The sequence below is a fragment of the Gopherus evgoodei genome, chromosome 13, assembly GCF_007399415.2.
Source record: "Gopherus evgoodei ecotype Sinaloan lineage chromosome 13, rGopEvg1_v1.p, whole genome shotgun sequence".
Taxonomy (NCBI): Eukaryota; Metazoa; Chordata; order Testudines; family Testudinidae; genus Gopherus; species Gopherus evgoodei.
Window position 1 is genome coordinate 15,694,914 of NC_044334.1, and position 12,654 is coordinate 15,707,567.

Here is a 12,654-nt window from a genome sequence, read left to right on the forward strand (position 1 = left end):
ATCCTGTTAATTGACCCTGATGAAGCCATGACCTTTTGAGGTTGCCTATCAGAGAAATATTCTTTCCACTCCCTTTCTGTTACAGAAGCTAATGTAGAAAATACGTGCCATCTGACCAAAGATACCTCACATATAGGAAGAAGTGATGATGGAACCCAGATTACCTCATCACTGCCAGCCACTGAGTCTTGCTATGAGGAACCACAGCCATCTACTTCTACATCTAACCTCTTTAATGCTTCTTCTACCTCTCTTATTGAGCAGGCATCTGCTGAGCGGGATAATCCTTCAACATCTGGTAAGGTGTTGCGTGCAGTGTTTGTAAGCTTGGTGCCTCAGAAATTATGACTTTTCTGTTGAATCCTAAGAAACGAATCTCTTACTGTAGAGGATAAAATGATAATGATCAAAATCCCTGCAAAAGTTCAAGTCAAAGCTCCTGATCGGTAGTTAATTTAATAATTTGTTCCATAAGAAAATCATAGGCTTAGTCCTAGTGGCTCGGAGAGGAAATTGGGAGAATTGTGTGTATTCAAGGACACAGACAATGCATTTCAATCATTAAGTGTTTTAATTTTGCAGCCTTCACCATCTTGGAACTTAGGTGCAGCTGTTGGGGATTTTTTTCCCTCACCAAGCTGGAGTGTAAACTTACTGAAACTATACAGATCACATCACAAAGCTAACTACAACTGAATATCTGCACGCATGGAGTTGCTCTCTGAGGAACCATTCTAATCCTCACTGTTGCTGCTGCCATTCACTAGTCCACTTTCTCCTATTCAGAGATTTTTAAGGTTAGAAGGGACCACATTGATCTTTTAATCTGACAAATAGAACAAAAGACAATTATTTAGAAGATGTAAATGATGTTCCCAGAAATGATACCTAGTTCCTCTGGGGATCCTTTCCAGCTACCCACCTGCCACCCAGTTTAACCAAGTGAAAATCTACTCATGCTGTCATTCCGATTTACATGGTCACTGCAGGCTGCCTCCTGACCTTCAGTGTGTCCTCAGTCTTCTGTGCACCTATACTGCAGTCTGTCTCATGACCTTGCTCCATCCCCAAATTGCTAAATGCTTCAAATACTGCAGCATTTTATTAGAAATCTGGCCCTGCCTGCTCATACTGGCTCCTTCCTAAGTATTGTTCAAAATGTGCCTTAGCCTTGATGTACTCTGCATATTATTCGTGCTCCCCCCAGACTCTTCAACCACTTTTGTGGTAGGCTGCATATGTGGAAGGAGGTAGGGGGGCTGTGTGTGTGTGTGCGTGCATGTGAGAGAAAGAGAATAAAATCACTCCAAGACCAAATCTTTATTACTAAGTACTGGCTTGGAGTGTATTTTTATGAATGAATTGTAAGCACGTCCATTTAGATGGGGAGCGTTTACAGATTCTGTACCAATTTTTTTACACATCCTCCAAATAATCAGGTATATTGGGAAAACTGGGTCAGATGATATACCGTATAATCGTGCAAACAATGCCGGTAACACTTGTTGTTTGACGTGGCCTTTTCTCATTCAGATGATGTTTGAATTGGGATGGGCATGTGTCATGGGAAATATAGTTTTTCTTCAGTGTTCCCTCTTTGTACATATCTGTTAATAATCTCTGCTTTCATTTTACAGGATCACAGTCCTCTATTTTCATTCCTGTGCCTGCTTTCCCCACTCTAGAACCTAGGTATCCTGGAGCATCACATGAAGAACAAGGACAGCTGTATGCAAATAGTGAAACTTCTACGATCACTTCAAATATCATTGATAAAGAGAGAAATGAAAGTTTTACATCAGAGCCTCAAAGGGAAAAGGAGGAGGACTTGGAGCCTGCAAAGAAGAAAATGAAAGGAGGCTAGTATATTATAGTATTATGTGACATATGATGTAATCTTCTATTTAATCTTTTGTTTAAATAATTTGAAAGAAGACTGATAATCTGTATTGTAATCAGAAGCTTCTAATTACGTACATGAATGGCTTGTTTATTTTTTCACAGAATTCCATTTGGGTTAACTGAAACGCAGGAATCTGAAATGACTTACCAAGGCTCAGTAGGCAGTTCAGTGGTTCATTCTAGATTAGAATCCAAGACTCTAACTATATCTTATGAAAGTTTAAGAGTATTATTCCTTTTTTCTCTGTGAAATAAGTTCAAAATGCACCCCTATAACCTAGAAGGGCTTTAAAGGATTTGTTTAAATGGTATATAAAACCTTATTCGGAACACAATAGGTATTGCAATCTGGTTTTTAAAAACCCATGCCCTCAGGCTTCTATTACATGAGGGCAGATATGTTTACTTTTCACAAAGTATGCCTTAAAGGGACCAAATATTGCTGATTTTAGACCTGCTCCAGGCTTCCTGCTATTCTGTTGCTGGCTCAGTGAAAATAATGTCCGTGACTGTAAGACTGTGTGGAGGTCAGTCTATAAAGCAAGGACATCGGCTTTGTGACAACATTAGTGATGGAAGCAGATATGAATCATAATGCTTAGCTTTTTGGCTTAATTAACATTAAATAGGAAGGCTCTGACATCCATGGTCAATTTCATGTATTGTTATAACACTGAGAGATGTCTTCTCTGCAGATGAGAATGCTAGTCCATATCTTCAGATGACAGCTCCAAATCAATGTATAATTAAAGCTGGATCTGAAGGTGCAAAACCAACAAATGTGAAACCAGACAAAATGGAAGAAACACTCACTTGCATTATCTGCCAGGAATTGCTGCATGACTGTGTCAGGTACCTACAGTTAAAAAGAAGCTTCTGTAATTACATGGGACTTAATACAGAGAATGCAATAACTGCTGTTTGGGGTAATGGGGGTTTGTTTGTCTTTTGTAAACTATTATATTCTCTTGAGGGTTGGTAAGATTTCCTCTCTTTATGCAGTGTATATACCAGGGTTTCAACATGTACACACACCCCCCGTACAGTATTGAACAATTAGCTAGCTGCTTTAGGCTGGGACTTTCAAAGAAGCTTAAATGGTAGACGTGTTCACCATCTTACAAAGCCTTGGACATAGACCACAGTCAGAGGCATGATACAGGATTTAATGGATCCTTGAGTCAATCTGGTATAGCAAATCTCATGATGAATTCTAGTTCACTTGGCCAGTGGACGGTGAAACAAGGCTCTGACTCTTCTTTAATCAACATTACCGTTTTCTCCCACTAGACTGAAGTGAAGTGGAGTATATCAGGTAGCTTAGCAAGCAAAGCAGATCAAACTGAACATGAGATGCCAGTTGAAGTGTGTGATTTAATGGATGCTTTCCCATCGTCATATGGGAAAGGTGAGCATCTTTGCCTCAAGCATATATTTGGAAAAGGCTCAAAATTATAGAGGATTATAAGTAATTGAACTATTTTATTAAAATTAATTTTAAAAATGAAGCAGTGTCCTTCAGTAATCAGAGGTGCTAGATTAATAGCACAGTGGTCTATATTAAATCCTTGGTCTCTGACAAGACTTACAGTAATATGATGCTAATTGTGAATGTGTTGTACATGCTTTCTACAGTCTACTAAATCCTGAGATTATCCACTAATTTCCAATAGACTGCTAAACATCCATCGTCTGATTGGTAACAGAAATGTGGTCACCAGTTCAACTCTTCTGTGTAATCCTGGCCCCTTGTGAAACAGATCTTCACTGTAGAAAAGCTAGTGGAAAAACAGACTTCCATTTCTTGATTATCTAAATAGATATCAAAGGACCATGCTTTTTAAATACTTCTGTATTTAAAGCTTATGTAAAAGGCCTGTTTTGAGTCTTGGGATTTCTCGTTGTCCCTGTGATGTAAACCTGTTTGTGTTTCCAGCTTGCAGCCCTGCATGCACACCTTCTGTGCTGCCTGCTACTCAGGGTGGATGGAACGGTCTTCTCTCTGTCCAACTTGCCGTTGTCCAGTTGAACGTATCTGTAAGAACCATATACTGAATAACTTGGTTGAAGCCTATCTAATCCAGCATCCAGGCAAGTTGGAAGTGTATTTAATATACTTACATCTACAGCATGTTTCAGATATTAAGTGTGAAATAGGTGTATAAACAGAAGAAGATTTTTATCCATAAAACCTTCTGTGCCTATCTTACTATTTTGCCTGTTGCTCTCACGTTGCCATAAGAGAAAAAGAACTAACTGCCAGTTAGTGTGTCAGAATAAAGTGTAATCCTCAAATACCTGAGAATTGAAAGCAATTTATTACAGGAGCCTTTTTATAATACTAGACCTGAAAGCACTTAACAAATGTTAAGGGTGTTGTGAAGCTAAATTCATTATGAGAAGGAGGGAGGTATTGTCAAAGAGAGGCACTGAGAGATGAGGCTTCCTGAAGTTAGATTTTTTTGAAAAAACAAGATTTGAATTTAATTGTCTAACTTTAAGCACCCACTCCTGAAAATTTCATCCTAACTGACTTACCCAAGGTCATACACTGCTATTGGCAGAGCTGGAACTAGAATTATGAATTCTGGGCTTCAGTCTTGTGCTTGTGACTTTATAAAATGTCAGATACATGAGCATTACATAGCTACAAATACCGTAGTCACATATTCATAAATACTGGGTACATTGTTTAAAAACTTGCAAGGTGAGGGAGATGATTTTGCTCTGGAGTAGTCGATTTGATGATTTACAGCTGTCTCTTTCTTCACGTTCATATTTGTGTTTCTTTGGCAGATAAGTGTCGTAATGAAGAGGATGTACGTAGTATGGATGCCAGAAACAAAATCACTCAAGACATGCTGCAGCCTAAGGTGCGAAGGTCATTTTCAGATGAAGAAGGAAGTTCTGAGGATCTGCTGGAACTGTCAGATGTAGATAGTGAATCCTCAGATATCAGGTATGTGCATTGGCTTAGCTTTGTTTGGGTCTGAGTGCTGGCAGTCTCAAACTAAGCTAGAGCGCTGTGTTGTTAGCTGCAGCCATTTGAAACTAGGGTTTAATCTTTATTGCATCCCTCATTTTTGAAGTCCTGTCGGTATGTTTTCGTGATCGTTGTCAGGGTTCGGTTTTGATTTAATTTTGTTTTCAAGTTCAGTTTTGGAACCTCTGTAATAATCTCAGAACCGATAGATAAAATGCTATTTATAAAGGAAATAGGGAGCTGATCCAGGTCTTGGCACAAGCTAAAGTATCCCAAGATCCCCAGTGTACAGCTCCAGCTGTGCTGCCTTCTGCCCCTGGCATTCCCTCTCCAGCAGAGGTCCAGTAGTGGGTGATGTTGAGCAGCAAGCGCTTTCCTGAAGGCGTGAGGAGTGGAACGGAATGGTGGATCTGGCCCTAAATCACATACTGTTGTAACTTTTTGTCCTCCTTTTCCCCCCATCCCACACCTTCTTGGACTGGAAGCCAAGACAAGCATTGTGTCATTTGTAGATCTTGGAATGCATCCAGCTCACTTGTGGGCTTAGTGTAAATAACAACAATCTAGGGCTACTTGCACTCACTTCTAGAACTAAAAAACTTTACATGCTTCTGAAATAATTGTGTCTTTTTATTTTACCCTTTCTACTTTGAAAGGAACTAGGAGTTCAGTACTTAGCTTCACGTGATTTGTGTTGCTGAACTCGTAAGCTTCCATATCCAGATTTTATCTATTGGGCTTAGGCTAACGCTTTATAAAACCAGAAACAAATAGCTAGTTGAATGCACTCTGGAAACTATACATATAAAATCCAGTAACCTGATTGTGTCTGTCCTTTCAGTCAGCCTTATATAGTGTGCAGACAGTGCCCAGGATATCGGCGACACTCCATTCCGCCACTTCCTTGCCCAGGCCAAGAGGGGGAAGCAGGAGGATTACAAGCATTGGGAGATGCACCATCGACGTCTGCCGACTTTCCTGCAAGTCAGTTTGATGAAAAGCTTGTTAACGTGGTACTGGGACACTAAGAAACACATGTCACTTATGAGGAAAGGACACTTTCTTGAGGTGTTGTGAAAGTCAGCATCTTCCCTAGAGTCTTGAGATGTGAAGATGACTTTCCTGAGTTACTGAGGGATAAGTCATGCCTTTCCTATTTATTTAACAAATACTATGTGCTCTATGTTTAAATAGCTAAACATTACAGCTGAGTGGAATCATTTTCTGTCACCCTTGTGGGAGTACAGAATAATCTATGTCTTTGTGAATTTCAGCAAAAGGCAAAGCCCTACTACAAAAGCAGATTTACGACACTCCATTTTGGAGTTATCAGTGACGTAGGTTCAAAAGCTTACAGGATTTGTAGTGCTTATAGGGTGAGTGTAGATGATTCTACTCAGTGTAGTAAGTAATCCACTAACTACTAGGGTTTAGTTGGATTTCCCAGGGAGGGGAATAAGTTGTAGAACATCAACTGATGAGGGTCATATGAAATAATTGTTCTCCATTCTTCATCTTGTGGGTTGACAGCCTTGATTTTGCTGCTGGTGGATAAAATTGAAGGTTCATCAAAATCAAAGTGGTATCAAAAGGTTGTCAAGCTTTTTCTCCTGCTGTTTCATAGCTGATTGAAAAAATCATTCATTGGCTTTGACTTGTCAACTCTAGAGTCTGCATGTATATGTATGATGAGAGAGATATGTACTCAAATGTACAAGCAGAAAACTAGAGAGAGAACTTAACAGCTATATTGCCCAAAATACACTGTTTAGGAGCAATTGTTTCTTTTATTTTCTTAAGCTATTTCCCTGTATTAATAAAAGTCTTGTAGTTTAATAGTGTAAAAAGGTATATTGTTTAGAAGCCTTAACACCAATTTCCCTATTTTTCTGTATAGCCTTCTAAAAACTTCAGTGATATTGCTTAAGTATCAAGTTCCTCTGCTCTTTGGATGCTGATGTGTGTGTATAACACTCATTGGTACTGTGGTTCCATATTATATAATTCTTTGGGGTTTTATTTCTTTAAAACTAGCTGTCCAGGAGTATGTTTGTCCTTCTCAAGGAAGTCATGTAATATGCACGTGCTGTTTTCAACCAATGCCAGACCGAAGAGCAGAGCGTGAACAGAATCCCAATATTGCCCCTCAGCAATGTGAGTAAACTTTATTATCCTAAAAACAAATTTAATTCTTATTGCTAATCCTAGGTCTATTTGAAAGACATTCTAACTATATCAGATCACCTGCTGTTACAAGACAGGGTCTTCCTGCTTCTGTGGGGTTTAATTAAGGGAGGGAGGTTGTTCTCCTATATCTCTACTCTAAGCACAATTAATGCAAATTATTTTGAAATATATTAGCATTTTTCAACAATAGTGTGGATGGAAAGACTTGTGTATCTTCGTTGTTATAGTGATAAAACAAAATGCATTAGCTGACTGATTTTTTTTTTTATTATTTTTTTTTTTTGGTATTGTAACATTTCTCATATAGCCCCCATTTATGTCAGGTTAGTTGTACAGCGAAGCAGTGTTTTGTGTAAAGCCCCATGAGCTTTGGGTTGTTATGCTGCTTTGTAAGGCCAATATACCCAGACAGTGGTGACTGCCTTGGGTTGATCGTGGCTTTTCTTTGTGTTCACAGGTACAGTTTGTCTACAGCCGTTCTGTCACTTGTACTGGGGCTGCACTCGGATGGCATGTTTTGGCTGCTTGGCACCATTCTGTGGTATGGCAGGAGAATTGCTGTATCAGCTATAGTCACTTCGCAAACAATAGTGTCTCGATTACTTGGATTTTACCAAGCTTAATTTTCTAATATAAATGTAATGTTGTAGTTCAGATTAGGCTTTACCTCAGTCATGGGACAGAAAAAGAGAGGGGATCTATGTATGTTGTCATGTTCCAAATACGTGTAACTCTTTAAATGTATAATCCTTAGCTTTGACATGATTTAACACTTTAATATCAGATCAAGCTAGCAAATTACTTTTGCGACTATAAATAGCACCTTGAATATTAAAGAGAAACTTGCAACATTTCAGACTAAGGAGAAAAACATACAAATCAACATAAGAACATTGAGAGCCAGATCTTAAAATGTTAGAGAAGACACCCACTTCAAAAACTTTTAGACTATACCTTTAAAATGGGTAGTAGAAGTCACAATTAATGGGTTATTGTATTGTTAATTGGTACTGAGCAACAGTGGCTTCTGTGGACTGTAATGAGTAGTGAGCTGCTTAGTACCTAATCTTGGATCAGTTCCTAAAGTTGGGATATTACATGATATGCTTCAATATGTGTTTGCATAAACTCATATACTGTGTTCATAAAAGTCCATTTTGTTACAAAATAAGAAAAACTTATTTAGAAATTTCAAAACAAAGATAATTTCTCCTCTTCTTAACAGAAATAAATCTTGGTGACAAGTGTTTAGATGGAATCCTAAACAACAACCATTATGAGTCGGATATTCTAAAGGTATGTTTAAAAATTAGTATATGTTGGATATGAGCAAGAGAACATGGAACACTGAGACTGTGACATACCAGGTGTTTAAAGCAAGAAATCCAGAAGGAGACACTCTTCTCCTTTTATCCATCCCATTGTGTATAGTCCAGCAGCAACTGAGTGATGTTTGTTCATTCACTGTCTGGAGATGCAGGTAGTGTCTAGGCACAACTAACATTATCTTTAACTCAAATTCCATGAGTTATATTTTGTCTTGCATTTAATCACTCCATCCTCACCCCCAAACTCAGTGTCACTTTAACACCATTAGCCTAATCCATTAACTCTCAGGCAAATATTCTTTTCAAAGACAAAGTGAGTTTAGAAGAGTGAATAAAGACATCGGGAATGTGTTCAGTCTTCATGTTGCTACATGTCTTTGAGAAGAGTGCAGGACAAGACACAATGGACAGTAACTGCTCTGAGCTGTTAATGAGTCAGGCTTCTACTGTATATAATAATACCTTGCTCTGATGTAGTGTGATAGTTTCCCCATCTGTGAAATGGGAATACTAAGATGAAGTGGCTTTCCCAAAGTCACCCAGCAGGCCAGTGGCATGAAATAATATACATACTTAGATTGTGTAAAAATACATATTTAAGGATTTAGACATAGTGTTCACCCAGTAGAGTGTAATTGCTATGTAGTGTGTGTTTATGTAAACGTACCTGTACACACACATACACACAGGGATTTTATATTGTGGTCTGTCGAGCCTAAAGTGCACTCAGTTCCTGGATGATGAATTGTAATGGATTTTGGCTCAGTGTGTCACCTGTGGGATCTGCTCTGCACCAGCACTAAACTGATGTTATTAAACATCCTTTCTGTAAGGGTGGGGGAAAGGTGTTCACTAGCAATGTTGCATGTGGTAATTTTTACAATAGGGCTGTGTCCTGAGTGGCAGTTTTTAGGTGTGCCACCAGTGGGTCTCTGAAAAGCAAGCTAAATAGTTCTTCAGCTTTCAACAGAGCTGACCAAGTGTAAAACTTACCTCACTGAGCAAATGGCCAGCTGGAAGTATTGTATTCATTTTCTGGGTCATCTTTTAGCCATTTCAATTTCTATGCAAGAGGAAGTGTAGAGATTTGAACTAAAATTCCCTCCAAGCTCTCCTAAGCACTCCCCTCCCCCTGCTCTTTCTCCCCAAAATAAGCTGAAAAATCACTTTTCCATAATCATGGAGAATTTATTTCTCCCACCTGCACTTCTGGTGCAGGTGTGGCAATGATTAAACACCAGAGAAATCACGTTGAAATTAAATGACTAAAAGACACTTTCTGGAATTCAGATGCACCTAGCAAACAGGTGTTACAGCTTTATACATATCAATGATGACTTGCTAAGAAAACCGGTTCCCAAGGTCTATAAAAAGTGTAATGTCCAAAAGATTAATAATGGAAAAAAATCTGCAAAGAAAATTAGGCTTATTAACATTTTTTCTTCCATTCGAGTTAATTTTAACTTCAAGTATATGCCAAATATTGTGTACCTGAGCATGATCCATGTTGTCTTTAGTTAAGGACACTGGGTAAAATCCTGGCCCCATTGGATTAAAAATATAAAATGAAATGCATTTTGAAAACCTATTTAGACTTGCATTTTTGTTACATTAATATCTCTTAGCCTCTTCTAAATACACATTTTTAAATTCCATGTTTCAGGATTACCTGGCATCCAGGGGTTTTACATGGAAAAACATGTTAAATGAAAGTCTCTTAGCTCTTCAAAGAGAAGTTTTTATGCTGTCAGGTAAGTCTCTTCGTTCTTATGTTTATTTTGAGTGGCATGCATTTCAGTAAGTAATAGTGGATTGTGCTAAACCTATCCTGCTTTCCTAAGCTGTCTGTGTACATGCTCAGAGCGGTCACTGCATTTTTTTGAGACATTAGATTAAATGAGACTTAAGTTAATGCTGTGTACAAACTGGCTTGTTCTCCAGATTACAGAATTACTGGGAACACAGTGGTTTGTTATTGTTGTGGCCTCCGCAGCTTCCGAGAGCTCGCCTACCAGTATAGGCAGAATATTCCTGCTGCTGAATTGCCAGGTGAGGAATCGGGAAAAATTAATTTGATCCGTGACTGTGCAGGCCTGGAAACTCAGGGTATGTCTACGCTACCCGCCGGATTGGCGGGTAGTGATCGATGTATCGGGGATCGATTTATCGCATCTAGTGTAGACACGGATAAATAGATCCCCGATCGCTCTACCGTTGACTCTGGAACTCCACCACGGCGAGAGGTGGAAGCGGAGTTGATGGGAGAGAGGTGGCCATCAATCCTGTGCCGCGAGGAAGTGAAGTAAGTGATTCTAAGTCAATCTAAGATACGTCGACTTCAGCTACGTTATTCTCGTAGCTGAAGTTGCATATCTTAGATCGATTTTGCCCCCCTCCTCCCACAGTGTAGACCAGGCCTCAGAGTCAAACCTCTTTCAGTTAAATGGATCCTCCTATGCAGGTCCTTACACCTAGGTGTAGTCCTGTTGCAGGCAGTCAGTGGTTCCCTTTGCAAGGGTGAGGTCTTATGTTGGTTGCCTTACTCATGAGCTGTTGTAAAGCTTGTGTGTTACCAGTTCAAAGAGCGGCTAGTGCCAAACCCTTCATAGGGGATTCTTTGCCTCCAATATGGCTTGTTATTTTTTAAAATTTTAAATATTTGAGGACAAAAGTGCATACTAAAACACTTCAAAAGTAAAGCATAATATACAAGAACAATTAGCTGTTGACTTTAATTTAGCTATCATAAATTCTTTGCACATTTTAAATGCAAATCAGGTGCTGATATTTTCTGAATGATATCTGACTATATTGGCTCCATGTCATTAGGTGGTTACAATAATTCATCCCAACATGCATTCTAAAACTGCTGAGCAGTATAGAGCTTCATTAGAAGATAGTAAGGGCAATTGTATCTCCTTCAATTCCAATGTGTCCACAGTCCTTTGGGGGCAGATGAGCCCTTCCATTAATCTACTTTTAACTCAGTTATGCACTGCAACTCTTTTTTTTTTTTCTTTTTTTTCAAACAGTCCTTGTTGTTAGCAACAGCTTCTCCACTCAATTACCTGCTAAGTATGCTGCTGCCAGTTTCAACACAGCATGGGGCAGACGGGCCAGCGTACTATGTTTTAATTTTTATAAGTAACATTTTATCTGCTTAGGGAGGCATGTTTGACTATTCAGCTTTACATTCATTATAACTGCGCCAAAATTACAGAAACAAAAATAATCACGACATATTTTTCTCAAATTCTGTTTTGAAGTATATCTGAACTGTAACTGGTACATGATGTCTTATGTATTTAAGGCCTGATCCTGTTTTCACTGAAGTCAGTGGCAAAACTCCAAGTGGCTTCAGTGGTGCAGGATCAAGTCATTATGCAGAGGGCTGGTCCATGTTTGCCCCCAGTGCATGATGGGTTTTTCTGTGCTTCAATATGTATTTTGTAAAAATGACAGGAAACTGATATGACTTAAAGCAGTTTCTTGCAAGAGGAGATCTTCTCTATCCTCAGCAACACCTAAGCAAAGCCATTTACTGCAGTGGATCCTAATGTATTTCAGCTACATTGACTTTTGTCATCTGCTACATCTTTATTCATTACTTCATGCAATAAATGTGATATTATGGTGGTTTATTTTATAGTGACTGTCACATCACGTCCTGATTGTTACTGGGGGCGCAATTGCCGGACTCAGGTTAAAGCACACCATGCTATGTGAGTTGGTGTTTTTTTTGTTTTTGTTTTTAAGCTTGAACTTAAAACTATCAAAAAAATCAGGCATAAGGAAACAGGTTACACAAGCACCTGTGATCTGAAATAGCCAAGTTTGGTACACTTTTGATCCTGACTCCCCAAGCCTAGTCATCACTTCCGACTGAATCAGACTTTCTAAGTTCTTTGTGCCTGGGCTCTTCTCAGATGCACTGCATAAACCCTGTTCTGGTCCCTATTTTGAAGTGTCATGGGTTTCCAAGGATACTGGGATGCATCTGAGGACAAGATTACTCTTGTTGAAAGTGGTTATCTGACATCTCCCTGTTGGAAACCGGTTGAGAACCTGTAGCTTTAGAAGTCTGATGTGGCCTGCCATTCCTTGTTGCCAGTGTGGTTCCAAGAGTTTCTTTCTCTGGATTTGTTCAGCTTGGGCTCCTGATGAAAATAAAGAATTAAGCTTGAAGAGAGGAGGAAGAGCCTTCGCTTTTCAAGTGTATATCAATTCTAGGGAATATAGACTCCAAATCCACTT

The 12,654-nt window shown here is 39.0% G+C and overlaps 1 protein-coding gene across 5 annotated transcripts in view; it reads left to right on the forward strand.

Moving 5' to 3' along the window:
• CHFR (checkpoint with forkhead and ring finger domains) overlaps positions 1-12,654 on the forward strand; it is a 35,230-nt gene that overhangs the window by 17,717 nt on the left and 4,859 nt on the right. For 3 of the 5 annotated variants that reach the window (XR_004002964.1, XM_030582687.1, XM_030582686.1), the window contains exons 6-17: positions 86-298; positions 1,638-1,859; positions 2,598-2,754; positions 3,839-3,993; positions 4,699-4,861; positions 5,727-5,869; positions 6,920-7,039; positions 7,530-7,613; positions 8,298-8,368; positions 10,064-10,151; positions 10,342-10,449; positions 12,050-12,122. Coding sequence is in view for 4 of the 5 variants with exons in the window: in XM_030582687.1 (XP_030438547.1) it covers positions 86-298; positions 1,638-1,859; positions 2,598-2,754; positions 3,839-3,993; positions 4,699-4,861; positions 5,727-5,869; positions 6,920-7,039; positions 7,530-7,613; positions 8,298-8,368; positions 10,064-10,151; positions 10,342-10,449; positions 12,050-12,122 (1,597 nt within the window). In the remaining variant the exon portion in view is untranslated. The remainder of the gene's footprint in view (positions 1-85; positions 299-1,637; positions 1,860-2,597; positions 2,755-3,838; positions 3,994-4,698; positions 4,862-5,726; positions 5,870-6,919; positions 7,040-7,529; positions 7,614-8,297; positions 8,369-10,063; positions 10,152-10,341; positions 10,450-12,049; positions 12,123-12,654) is intronic. The other 2 variants (XM_030582688.1, XM_030582689.1) reach the window with 2 other exon arrangements.